Source organism: Nesoenas mayeri, assembly GCF_963082525.1.
Source record: "Nesoenas mayeri genome assembly, chromosome: 6".
NCBI classification, from domain to species: domain Eukaryota; kingdom Metazoa; phylum Chordata; class Aves; order Columbiformes; family Columbidae; genus Nesoenas; species Nesoenas mayeri.
In genome coordinates this window covers 44,239,548-44,252,284 of record NC_137545.1, presented here as the reverse complement: position 1 = coordinate 44,252,284, position 12,737 = coordinate 44,239,548, and the positions used below count along the sequence as shown (strand labels likewise).

Below are 12,737 nucleotides of genomic sequence, written 5' to 3'. Positions count from 1 at the left end.
AAAAGTCATCATTTAAGACTTTATCTCTTGGTTTCTCTCATGTTCCAAATTGCAATAAATGAGCAGTCCAGAATTACACCTGACTTCAGCAGCCTAAATTCAGCAGAGCAAGAATTGAGTAAATGTACTGAATTCTTGTTGGCCCCCTCAGAGAACTGTTTGTGTTTGAATCAGGAATTTATTTGCAGACAGTATTGTTCTCAGTCTTTTACGAAGCAGTTGAAATATCTCATTAGTGTCCCATCAGGAGCTGCAGTTACTGTGTGACTGCTGGGTTTGAGCTGTTCTTGTGCAATGAAATCTTTGATCCTATTGTCCTCTGAGAGTCAGCGTTAAAAAGACAGGACCTGCCATCACAAAATGTGGGTTTTTTGAATGGAAGACTGATAAGCTTAAGCTGAACCCAGAGGGGACTGAATTGATTGTTTTAAAGGGAGCTCTGTAAGTAAAGTCTCGGAGGCAGCGGTTGTGAGTGGAATATCACGTCACACGCACGGGATCTCTGGAGCCTCCTCAGGTGGTCCCAGACCTGTCCTGCAGTCTGGCGGCCAGGAAGTGCTTTCCGTTCTGACGTGGTTGTTCCCCTGTTGAATTACACTTTCCCTTTTTCCAAACAGCAACAGAGCCAGTACAGGAAGAAGTTATTTGAGGCGTCGCACTGTTTGCGTTCCATGATGTTTGGTCAAGACCGTTACAGGCGCCGGTACTGGATCCTGCCCCAGTGTGGTGGTGTTTTTGTGGAGGGCATGGAAAGCGGCGAAGGTAGGGAGCACAGCGTCCCAGCGCAGGGGGCGCAGCGTCCCGGCACACGTCCCGGCGCAGGGGGTGCAGCGTCCCGGCACAGGGGGCGCAGCGTCCCGGCACAGGGAGCACAGCGTCCCGGCACAGCGTCCCGGCACAGGGGGTGCAGCGTCCCGGCGCAGGGGGCGCAGGGGGCACAGCGTCCCGGCACAGGGGGTGCAGCGTCCCGGCGCAGGGGGCGCAGCGTCCCGGCACACGTCCCGGCGCAGGGGGCGCAGCGTCCCAGTGTCAGGCCAGGCGTCCTGCCCTCCTCTGGAGGCTGGAACGTTGTACAGCAGGGTCTTGAGGCTTCACCATAATAGCTTTCAAATGAGGATTAACGTTTTCAGGTTTTCAGTTGGTGTGGTTTTATATGTTATGCTTTTTTGTATCTGTCCATGTGGGATATTTTTTGGCTGTTTATGAACTGTCACATTTCCCTGGGTAGTGAACTCTGCATATGAAAACCATGATAACCATGCAATGCCAAAAACCCTATTTTCATCTTCAGTTGTTACATTTTGTGCAGAATTACAGACTGTTCTGTGCTCGAGGATTTGATATATGTCTTCAAAACCATGAAAATTAGTTTCACACAGTGTGAAGTACTGTGTTTTCTAACCAACAGTATGATTTAGTCTCTGTATTATACCAGCTGATCTTTCTTCCAATCTAGCAAATGCTGAAGTAATTTTTGCTAAAATTAAGATGTCATTTTGTGGTTGTGACAGCTGCATACTAACTGTGATTGAATTTTACACACACTTTAAATTGCATAGATATAGAAAACATATATTAGTCTGGCCTCTTTGTAGATATGAGAATTTTTAAACATAAGCCTCCGTTTTGGTCACAGAGAAATCCTTTGTAATTCTAATGTAGATGAAGTTAAACCCCATTACTCTCACAGTTTTCCCCCCAAAATAAAAAATGATCTCTGCTCTGCGTTAGAATCGCGTGATCTCACGAGAGCCGCGTCATTCTAGAGAGCTGTTTGCATAAAACAGCTGTCGCGCTACGGCATGGTATGAAAGCAGAGCCCCGTCTTGGCCCCCCTGGTCGGCTGTAAAACGTTTCCTGGATCTGATCGTGGTCTTCACGTTATCTTTCTAACATGGGAAGCATTTCTTGCGCGTCCGTTCTGCACTGGCTTGTGCTGTGCCGCGGGAACCGCTTTGCAGGAGCAGTGGGTGCAGGAGGTGCAGTGCCCGTGCTGCACCGCTCGCCTCCGCTTGGTCACCAGGTGAATCCCCACACACTTCGGAAATTCAGTGAAAAGCAGTGGAATGCACCTGCCTGTCTTCAGACAGGCAAACACACACATGGAAGTTTTTGGCCAAGAGCTGTAGGGCCAACCCGTGGTTTTTAATATATTTATATATTAAACATTATATATTAAAATATATACATTATATAGTACTAAATATTATATTACTAAATATAAATATAAAATATCATTAAATAGATTATTAAATAGATATTAAAATAGATATATTTTTATATAAATAAATATATATATTTAATAGATTTTAATGGCAGTTTAATATCCCTGAATAGCAACAGACATGCTCTAAAGTTCTCAACTGCTTCCTCTTCCCCTCAGCTCTTACTTTGCCCCGTTTTAAGTAAATTCCACAGTTTATCCATTCCTAATTCCTTTCTCTAGACACAGGAATTACGAGTTGTGAACTGCAGCATGATCTGTCCATTTAGAAATACTTCTCCTTCCCTCTCCTGTAGTCGTGTCGGTTCCTATGCTGAACTCAAGTTCTATATGTCTTGACATATGCCATAACTGTGGACAAATTTTTAAGTTTTATTGGGAAGGGATATTCATTTATTTAATGAATTATCTTTGCAAAAATGATGATTTTCCGGAACGAGCAAGTAAGCTGTAGTGGATGGTCGGGCCATGAACCACAAGCAGGACCTTGGCTTCTTTGTGATTGCAGTATCTGATGAAATAACTTAAGAGGTTGGAATGTGGGATTTTCTACCTACTTCCCTTTCTCCTGGTGTTTTTCCATTCCACCCTAAACTTTCAAGACTGTCAGTCTAAGCTGACGCATCCGAAACAGGGTGGAGGAGAAATGGTTAAGAACGACTAAGAGCAAAGAAAAGAGAAGAAAGTTCTTCCTGTTCGTAAAAGGAGCCTGAGGAGGCCGGCGATGGCCACAGCTCCTGCTCCTTGCGCCTCCCGGGGCTGCCGCGTCCGCTCAGGGAGCGCAGGGTCCCAGGCGTTCCGCAGGGTCCCGGGCGTTCCGCAGGGTCCCGGGCGTTCCGCAGGGTCCCGGGGGGCGGCTTAAACTGTCAAGAGCGTTGCCATCGGTTCATGAGTTTTATTGGAAGAGGTGACGTGTTTAATGTTGTGTTTCGATATCAGGGCAATATCTGATTTCACAACAGGAATTGTGGTCCTTTCTGTAGTTGGCTGTGAGTTTAATGAAATGGTCTTTTATAAACGTAAGCTTTAAGGCTATAAGCATTTTACCTTCTTGATACAAACGGAGGTTTTCAGTCGAGCGCGGAGAGTCTTGCAAAAAGAAGGCTGCTAAAAGATTTTCCTTTTCAGACTTTGCACTAGCAAACGACCTCAAACGTACGTGCATGGTAAGGGAGGATACTATAGCTGCATTAACTACGCGGAGGTTCTTCCTCCAGGTATTCAGCAGGGTTTAAATCTGTGTGTGCCTTGGAGCCCATTTCCTTGTGCCAAGTGTTCTGTAAGGTGAAAAAAGACGTTGTGATCTAGCATGTGTTGAGCCAAAAGTGAAGTAACTTTTTATTTAACTGTGATGATAAAAATGGTCTAAATTAGTTGGTCTGTTATATTTCATCTGTATTTCTTGTACACTTCTAGGCCTAGAAGAAATTGCAAAAGAAAAAGAGAAGTTAAAAAAAGTAGAAAGCATGCACATCAAAGAAGAAGAATTTGAGACAGAAGAAAAATTGCACTGTTCAAATACAACTCACTGTGAGCAAAAGGAAGATCTGAAAGAAAAGGACAACACTAATTTATTTTTACAAAAGCCTGGGTCGTTTTCCAAACTGAGCAAACTGTTAGAGGTAGCGAAAATGCCGCCCGAGTCGGACGTGGCGCCCGCGAAGCCCAACGGCAGCGCGGCGAACGGCTGCGGCTCGGCGTGCCCGGGGAGCTCCAGGCCGTCCCTATGCAGCCTGCAGCCCGCGGCGCAGGGTGCCGCCGAGCAGCCCGATGCCGGCCACCCTTTCGGCCCCAGTGCCGGCGGGCCGGGGAAGTTTTACAGCGCCCCGCTCGTTCCGAACGATCAGCTGTTGAAGACTCTGACCGAGAAGAGCCGGCAGTGGTTCAGCCTCTTGCCGAGAACGCCCTGTGACGACCTGTCGGTGACCCACGCAGACGCAGCCGGCGCCGCGGCGGCGCTGACGCCCCCGTCGCAGCCCCCGTCGAAGTCGCCGTCACCGGTGCCGTCGCCTCAGGTGGGCGCGGCCCCCGCGCAGAGCCCGGTGCCGCTGGGCCCCTTCGCGCTGCCGCCGCTGCAGGTGGGCCGGGGTCCTGCGCTCGGGCTGCTGGGCGAGTTGGGGCAGAATTGCTGGTTAGGTCAATTGTTTCACAGAACTGTTATCATTTCTTTTCTATAATGTTAATAACTAATTCCACATTATAGAAGTTTTGTGATACTAGAAGGTTTTTGATAAAATGTTTAAGGTGAAATTAGGTAAGCCAATGTATGCTATTTTGTATGTGTATTTTAATAATTCAATTAGGCTTTTAGGAGGTTGGCCACCAGTATTAAATGAAAAACAAATAAATGAGTAAAAACTAGTTTTCAGAAATGTGACATACCACACCCTCCCTTTAAAAGCTATTATTTTTTAAGCATTAACAGGGCCCTAATAAGGAGTCTTACATGTTAGTGTTATGTTAGTTTTTCTACTGAGTAAAAGCCTCATTTATGTTTTGTTTATTGCTTGACAAACAATATTCTAATCATGGTCCATGTTTCTCGGTGATCATTACTGATGGTAGTTGTGTTAACAATCTGTTCTGTGTAGCCGATGAAGACTGGCCTGCCTATAATGGGACTTCAGTTCTGTGGATGGCCTACAGGAGTTCTGGCTTCAAACGTTCCATTTTCATCTCCCTTACCCGCCCTTGGGTCCGCGTTGGCACTGTCAGAAGTGAATGGGAACTCGTTCTTGGCATCTGGTGCTCCTGCGGGTAAAAGCGAAGCGCCAGCGGTACAGAGTGAGAGAACAGCCCCTGCCCCTCCTGCGGCAGTCGAAGTAGCCAAGCCGGTGGATTATCCCAGCCCAAAGCCTATACCGGAAGGTAAGCGGAATGCAGCAATAAGACAGAGCGATGTGAAGGATCATTTTGACAGTCCTGCTACGATGTTACAATTTTTTTTAATAATTTGCCTGTTGAACTCGGCTAGGTGATTTCTGTAATCTGATCGTGTGTGGTCACATAAAAAATGCCTGCAATGTGTTTCTGTGCTTGTCCCGATTTAGAAATGCAGTATGGGTGGTGGAGGATTACTGATCCAGAGGACCTAAAATCTTTGCTCAAAGTGCTGCATCTCAGGGGAATAAGAGAAAAGGCCTTACAGAAGCAGATACAGAAACACATGGATTATATCACTCTGGCTTGCATAAAAAACAAGGATGGTATGTAATCGATATTTATGTTACACGTGGTGTGGGGGCATAAGATGGCTGGCATAGAGCTCTTTGAGATGTGTTCAGATACAGAGCAAGAAAAGGAGAAAAAAGGTAAAGATTTTCTTGTCTGTAGTTGCTTTTTCACCAGCCTTGTTCTGGAGAACTAGAGGACTGGAGAAATCCCATTTAATATAAGTGGCTCTAGTGGTGTAAGTGCGGGTAACCGTGAAGCTTTTCCCACCCCTGTAACGCTCTGGCTCAGCCCCTCGTTCCTCTTGTTGCCTTTACATTGCAAGTTTGAAAATCTGCAGAATTTGTTGTCTGTATTGGGTATCTTAAGAGTAGTACACTTTACAGCAGTTCTCCAGCATTGGTCAGTGGACAGGTAAATCAGCTTGAATTTACTCAGAGAAGTTATGATACTAATTAAAATAATTAAAATGTGATTCTCAAATACAGTTGCAATTATTGATATCAATGAAAATGAAGATAACCAGGTAACTCGAGATGTTGTGGAAAACTGGTCAGTAGAAGAACAAGCAATGGAGGTGGATCTTGCCATTCTTCAGCAGGTGGAAGATCTAGAGAGGAGAGTTGCATCAGCTAGTTTACAAGTTAAGGTAAAACCCACTTTTAGTAAAATGTCTCTTTAAGTGGTAAGAATTTAAAGTAGATGGTAGCAGTCTTTTTGCTGTTGGTAAGTGCCTTCTTATTCCATCTCTGATTGTCTGCAAATAGATCTCTGCAGGAACGTAATGGATATTTGTGTTTGAAACACTTTATTGCAGTTAAATCTTCAGCTGAAGATGCTCAGAATGGCAGTTCCTGAAGAGTGTTCCTGCACAGTGTGCAGTTCCACGCGCGTTTTGTTAACCTTCCACAAATACATACGTTTTGTTGCGTATACCCTGCTTAATTGTAGTGGGTTTTGCCACAGCTGTGCCTGGTTGGGTGATTGTCGCTGTTGATGCTTTGGGAAGAGCCTGCGTGTACATCATAATGCTTTGCTCGAGTGTTGTAGAGTCATGGAGAACACGTGGTGCTGTGCGTGTGAAAAGGTTAAGAATTCAATGGCTCCCATGACAATTTGGGATATTGCAAGGTGGGTGTAGGGATGTCAAATTGCCTATGTTTGGTTGTAGTACAGATGTAATATTTGGGATCTAGTTTTAGAGGTGGATGTTATTTCTGTGTGACCAATTGATACTGTCTCCTGAGCCTGTTGGACAGACAGGCCTGTTTGTGACATTTTGACGAATAAAATAGGCACTTCAAAAGGAGATAAGAATGCAGACTGTTGCAGAAAGGTCCCTTCAGAAAGTCTGGTAATGCTTGTATTTTTTGATTAATTATTTTAGTTCTCTGGATATTTTGGAAACTGTCTCTACAGATGGATTACAAGTAACCAAGATCTACTGGAAAGAGCACTTCAGTTGCTTAGTTTGATTCCATAAAGCAGTTCGTCTGTTTCCACACTAAGTGAACAGCAACCAATAAATGCACAAACCTTTCTATTGACATAGGGTTGGCTGTGTCCTGAGCCTGCGTCAGAGAGAGACGACTTGGTATATCGCGAGCATAAGTCAATTACTAGATTGCACAAGAAGCACGATGGCGATTGTGCTGGAGGCGGAGAAGGCAGTGCCAGCTCTCTAGAGCGGAGGAGTGACAACCCTCTAGATATAGCTGTAACCAGGCTGGCTGACTTGGAGCGGAACATAGAGCGAAGGTATCTGAAGAGCCCCTTAAGTACCACCATTCAGATCAAACTGGATAATGTGGGCACAGTTACTGTCCCTGCTCCTGCACCATCCGTTAGTGGTGATGGTGACGGGTAGGTTATTGAGATTAACTTGAAAAATTATTGTGCTTCTTTGCTAATTGGAGCCTATTTTCTTATTGCCTGTTATCTATGTACTTTCTTGTATGTCTGTGATCCATATGGATCATGCTGTTCTGCATGGTGCTTTGTAAAGATATTTTTTGTTCCGTTTGATAATCTTGCGAAGTTATCTTACATTTAACTGGTTGTGACTAAGCTTTGAGGCACGTAGCCACAGTCTGTGCACTACATGAAATTTAGTTGCTTAAACCTTATACTTATTGACTGTGTGCGTTTTGTCATTGCTTGGCTTTCAATGTGACGATGATTGTTCCACATTTGAACATCGGCAAAAGGAAGTGACGTCCTGAATTCTCCGTGTTTCAATGCAGAACCGAAGAGGACCTGGCTCCGGGGCTGCGCGTGTGGAGGAGGGCGCTGTCGGAGGCGCGCAGCGCCGCGCAGCTGGCGCTGTGCATTCAGCAGCTACAGAAAGCCATAGCCTGGGAGAAATCCATTATGAAAGTTGTAAGTATGGCGGGATTTTTAAATACTGTAGCTAAACTGTTTTTGCTATGTCCTATTTTCCCACTTTAGACGTTTTGAGATACCGTGGTTAATAATGCATTTCTTATTACTGTGTGTAAAACTTAATATGGTTAAACCGTACATTGTGCATAGATACATATAAGCCTGATGGAAAACGTTGTTCCTTTCTTGCCAAATTCAACATCCTGAACTTTCTGAGATAAAAAGCCCCTGAAATGTAACTGGTTGCTTTATTTAAGATGGTAATTACTCTTTATGGTTAACATTTTGGTTAGAAAGAGTGATTTCTGGCTCCCTCTGATGTAAGATACGCTCTCTGATGAAGTATTTGTGATGCCACCTCTGACATAAGCTTTATGGAGGTTCAGCATCACGTGTCCCAATTAAGGACGTCATTGTCAGAAAGTGGAGATGCTTCTTTGCATGCTTCTCACAGCCGAACGTGCAAACTGGGCTGAAATCCCTGTTCCCTTGTACAGCTGACAAGTAGATCTGTGTGAACCGCCTGTACAGAGCAGGCGTCAAAAGTGGGTGTCAAAACTGCACCGACCTTCAACCCTCAAATTTTGGGAAACGGCTGCTGCAGCAGTAGTGATGGTGATGGTGGGAGTTAGTACGGCCAGTGCTACGTAGTGGGTGGCAAAAGTGATTCTTCCACTAGCGGTGTTTTCCCTCGTGTTTTCATTTCCACCAGTCCTATACAGATTCTAATTACATCTGCACAATTAAAGGATGATTTTAATAAAACTATAGTGTAAGGCTGTACCTTTAAGTTTGTGTGGTTGTAAGGTTAAAGCTGTATCTTTAGAGCAAAAAGTGTATTAATTTAGTAGAAGCACCTGAAAAGGCATTTGAATGTTTCAAGGTGTAGTAATTTATTATCCAGAAAAAATGTGTAGTATCATTCTCCGTTTAATTGAAATGTTCTATACATTTAATGAAATAGTAAGTATTTGGTAAAAACATATGGAGATCTTGAAGTTCCTGAAAAAGAAGTGCAGATCTAGGAGAGTATCAGAATCACACCATGTGTGTCAGAAAATCAGTAGTACAATAGATACTTTTAGGTGAGTGTGAATTTTAGGAAGTGCTGGGGTCGTTTGGTTTTCCCTACTGAATTTGTTAATGGTGGCCTTCGGATAAGATCCTTACTAATTATTATTTGAAAATCCTATAACAAAATACAGGTTATTTTTATGAAATAGTAACTTATCTATGCATTTTGGGCATAAATGAAGAGAGGGCTCCTGAGATGGTATGTGTGGGCCAACTGATTTTGATGGGTACATAAAATACCTTTACTTTTCATGGACACTAATGAAATATAAGAACTGTTCATAGTTTTGTGCGCTGTAGAGCATCTTTCTTATAGTGAATTGCTTTTCCAGTGTGTTCGCAAATGTAGCCTGCAGGTGAGTTCCTCACCTTCTACATGTAATCTTTTACAAGTGTGATCATTAGCAGACTCTGCTTGTGGTAAAATGAAAGGAGGACAATTTTGAGAGTGAATTAGTGTGTTTGGAGGGGAAGGGTAACTTAGGTACCATTCCTGTGTTTCAAATTTTTACACCTGAATTAAAGCCGTTTCTCATGTATTCCAGTACTGCCAAATTTGTCGGAAGGGAGATAACGAGGAGCTGCTGCTCCTGTGTGATGGCTGTGACAAGGGCTGTCACACCTACTGCCACCGGCCCAGGATCAGCACCATTCCGGACGGGGACTGGTTCTGTCCCGCCTGCATAGCAAAGGTGACGCGGGCCGGAGCCGAGGGGACTGATGGGGACCTCGCGGGGGTGGGAGGAGGACAGGCCTACCGGTGCTTTGTGCAATGGAAACGGTTCCTGCTGGGCTTCCGTTAAGTAATGAGGTCAATGGGTTTATTTAACTTGGATTGTAGTGGCAGTGAAGTCTAATTTTATTTGTTTTAAACTGGATTTTTTAATGTAAGCGGGCACAGAATTTTCTTGCTGATTCAGTGCCATAGTTTTTTCTCTTCTAGAATTTTTTCAGTATTTGTCTGTTGAGCTTCGTTGTTCATTGTTGACAGACCAATGTCTTAGATTCCATTTGAAAAGAAAAATTGGAGAAAACACCTGATAAATATTTCTTGTCATTTTTGTAGCATACTTCAGTTTCATTTGTTTGCTACACAGTACATTTGAGAGAGAAGCAATTTATGTTTCCTGCGTGAGGCTTATTTTTGTGCACTCCCAAGAAAAATATTCTAAGTAGAACTTTGGGACAGTTCTGTTCAGTAAGTGAATTAGCGGCCATTCCCACCTGCTTACAATGAACATTCACAGAATGTCTCAGTCAGGCCTGAGGTGACGACAGTTCATCTGTTTCACTGCCTTAGTTGTGATTTTAACCTAATGGCTGAAAATCCACATTCCTCTTCAATTGCCATGTGAACTGATACACTTGACTGGTTTTGTATCCTTGGACCAGGAACAGTCAAGTACAGAGCAGTGTTGAGAGTGCAAGTATTTACAAATCTTGTTAGTGTTCTGTAGTAAGCAAAAGGAATTCTATGCACAACATACATCAAACAGCACTGGTTCCAGTCCGGAACCCCGAGGACACCACTTGTCCCTGGTGTCCATCCAGACACGGAGCCATTGACCAGGACCCTCTGGATGGGACCATCCAGCCAGTTCCTTGTCCACCCAACAGTTGATTCCCTCTCTGGCTTTTAAAACCTCTTTTCCAGTTTTCCACATCTTGCTTGAAAACGAGTATACCATTCCAGGCGTGGCTGTGTCGGTCTTTTCGGAGCAGACAAACACATGTCCAAAGCCGCCAGGCCTGGGTTGCCGGCAGGTGCTGTTTCACCAGTCGGAAGGTTTTATACTGTCAGAAGTTGAGAACCGAAGTCACTAGTAACAGGAGTTTCTACAGCCTTATTTGCCTTTAGAGAAAATTAAAAAGCGAATAATCTCAGATATGAAGTATTTCAGTTGTTTTGGTCCTTCTGCTTGTCTGATGTGCATTGCTGTCTGTCAGTGTAACAGTGTAACAGAGTAACAGTGTAACAGTGTAACAGAGAAACTCTGCAGTTTCTCGGTTATTGCTTATTTCAGTTCTGTCTGTTTTAGGCAAGTGGTCAGACTCTGAAAATAAAAAAACTTCAAATCAAAGGGAAAAGAAGCAACGAACAAAAGAGAAGCAGGAAATTAGCAGGTGATACAGAGGATGAAGACTCTGCAACCACGAGCGCCTCCTTAAAAAGAGGAAAAACAGACCCTAAAAAACGAAAAATGGATGAAAATGTTTCTGTAAGCCAGTTAAAGCAAGAAAATTTCACAGCTGTTAAGAAACCCCGAAGAGATGACTCCAAGGACTTGGCTATATGCAGGTAACGTGACAAACTCTAAACTTAGGTGCTGTTGAAACAAGTGGGGTCTGCAAAACAAGAACCCTGTTGTTTGTCGGCTGTGCCACAGAGGTGGTGGCAACTGAGTCTAGATGGAGGTTTAGTGTGTGCTCGAGTGGCTGCTGCGTGCTGGCAGAGCCCAGGACGGCCGTACCCGGTGTGACACTGGTCTGTGCGACCGTCCCTCCTGCCCTTCTCAGGGTGCGGGGAAGGAGCCCCCCCGGCCCCGCTCCCCCCCCCCGGCCCCGCTCCCCCCGGCCCCGCTCCCGCCGGCCCCGCTCCCCCCCCCTCTCCGGCCCCGCTCCCCCCGCCGGCTCCGCTCCCTGCGGCCCCACCGGCCGCGCTCCCTCACAGCAAGGATGATAATCCACTGTGTCCAGAAGGTGTCGAATTGCAGAGGAGACAGTGATAGGGATGTATCTGCTTGTGTAGTATTGCTGGTCAGGCAGAAGTGACATCGTTTAGTCTCTCACAGTTCTGCAGAGCCAGTATTCGCACCCGTGTGATCCGTTTGCATTGACGTTCAAAGTACTGAAATTGCAGGGCCGTGTTTTTCTTTTAGAATGTTGATTGCTGGAATTTCATCTTCCATAGGTTGCCTGGAGAGAACGTAAAGCTCTTTTAAATACTCAGTTAAGACATCTGTCTTTATCGACATTGTTCTCAGCCTTGCACAGGGCACAGAATAAAGTGCTTTCCTTTTATAAAGGGAACAGCTTGGCAGTACATGATGAATTCATGGAACAGTGAAAAACCTCTGTGAATATATGAACATGTTAAAAATATTGATTTAACACCTTATTTTATTCAGCATGATTCTCTCGGAATTGGAAACGCATGAAGATGCCTGGCCTTTCCTGCTCCCTGTGAACTTGAAACTTGTTCCTGGTTATAAGAAAGTTATTAAAAAACCTATGGACTTTTCCACCATTAGAGACAAGCTAAGTAGTGGACAGTAAGTAAACCTATTGTGAATTTTACTTTACATTTTAAAAACATTTAAACATTGAAATGCAGCACATTTAAAAATCAGTTACAGTATTTTTATCTGTGATTACTTCTACAGTGAAGATAAACATTCTGAAGTGTACAATTTTGTCTTTGCCATGTCTAAGTTCAGTGGCACATCAGGCGGCAGAGCCTGTGGAACCGGCTAAAACCAGTGGAACTGCCAGGCCAAATGCACAACATTGACCAACAGGAAAGCTGTATTTCCTCATCTTTTCTCATTGAGACATTAGAATTAGACTGCACAACTTCTTAGAAAAGACACTGCATGGCTGTGTTCGCCTCCTTGTTTCCACCCCCGTGCTCTAAGGACTCCCCGCCACCAAAGAGAACCCGTCATCCGTAAAGATCAACCCTGGCCAGTGTCTGTCAGCTCCACAACAGGACGGTTCCCAGGATAACAAAGGGGCTTTTTGTCCCGTGAATCTTTGGTTTAAATGCCACACACGCTCATTGGTACTGACAGACTTGGAACTTTTGCTGTCTTTCTTTTTAATAATTCCTGTGAATACTGGAGCACTATTTGGGCCACCTGTAAGGACAAGAAACAGGATGACAAAG

The 12,737-nt window shown here is 44.5% G+C and overlaps 1 protein-coding gene across 8 annotated transcripts in view; it reads left to right on the top strand.

The window, feature by feature from the left end:
- The window catches only part of BAZ2B (bromodomain adjacent to zinc finger domain 2B), a 108,502-nt gene that overhangs the window by 93,916 nt on the left and 1,849 nt on the right, over positions 1–12,737 (top strand). For 5 of the 8 annotated variants that reach the window (XM_080346323.1, XM_080346324.1, XM_080346325.1 and 2 more), the window contains 10 exons: positions 618–762; positions 3,641–4,302; positions 4,816–5,092; positions 5,275–5,430; positions 5,884–6,044; positions 6,948–7,258; positions 7,639–7,774; positions 9,397–9,543; positions 10,891–11,150; positions 11,980–12,123. In XM_080346323.1, the coding sequence (XP_080202449.1) occupies positions 618–762; positions 3,641–4,302; positions 4,816–5,092; positions 5,275–5,430; positions 5,884–6,044; positions 6,948–7,258; positions 7,639–7,774; positions 9,397–9,543; positions 10,891–11,150; positions 11,980–12,123 (2,399 nt within the window). The remainder of the gene's footprint in view (positions 1–617; positions 763–3,640; positions 4,303–4,815; positions 5,093–5,274; positions 5,431–5,883; positions 6,045–6,947; positions 7,259–7,638; positions 7,775–9,396; positions 9,544–10,890; positions 11,151–11,979; positions 12,124–12,737) is intronic. The other 3 variants (XM_080346329.1, XM_080346328.1, XM_080346326.1) reach the window with 2 other exon arrangements.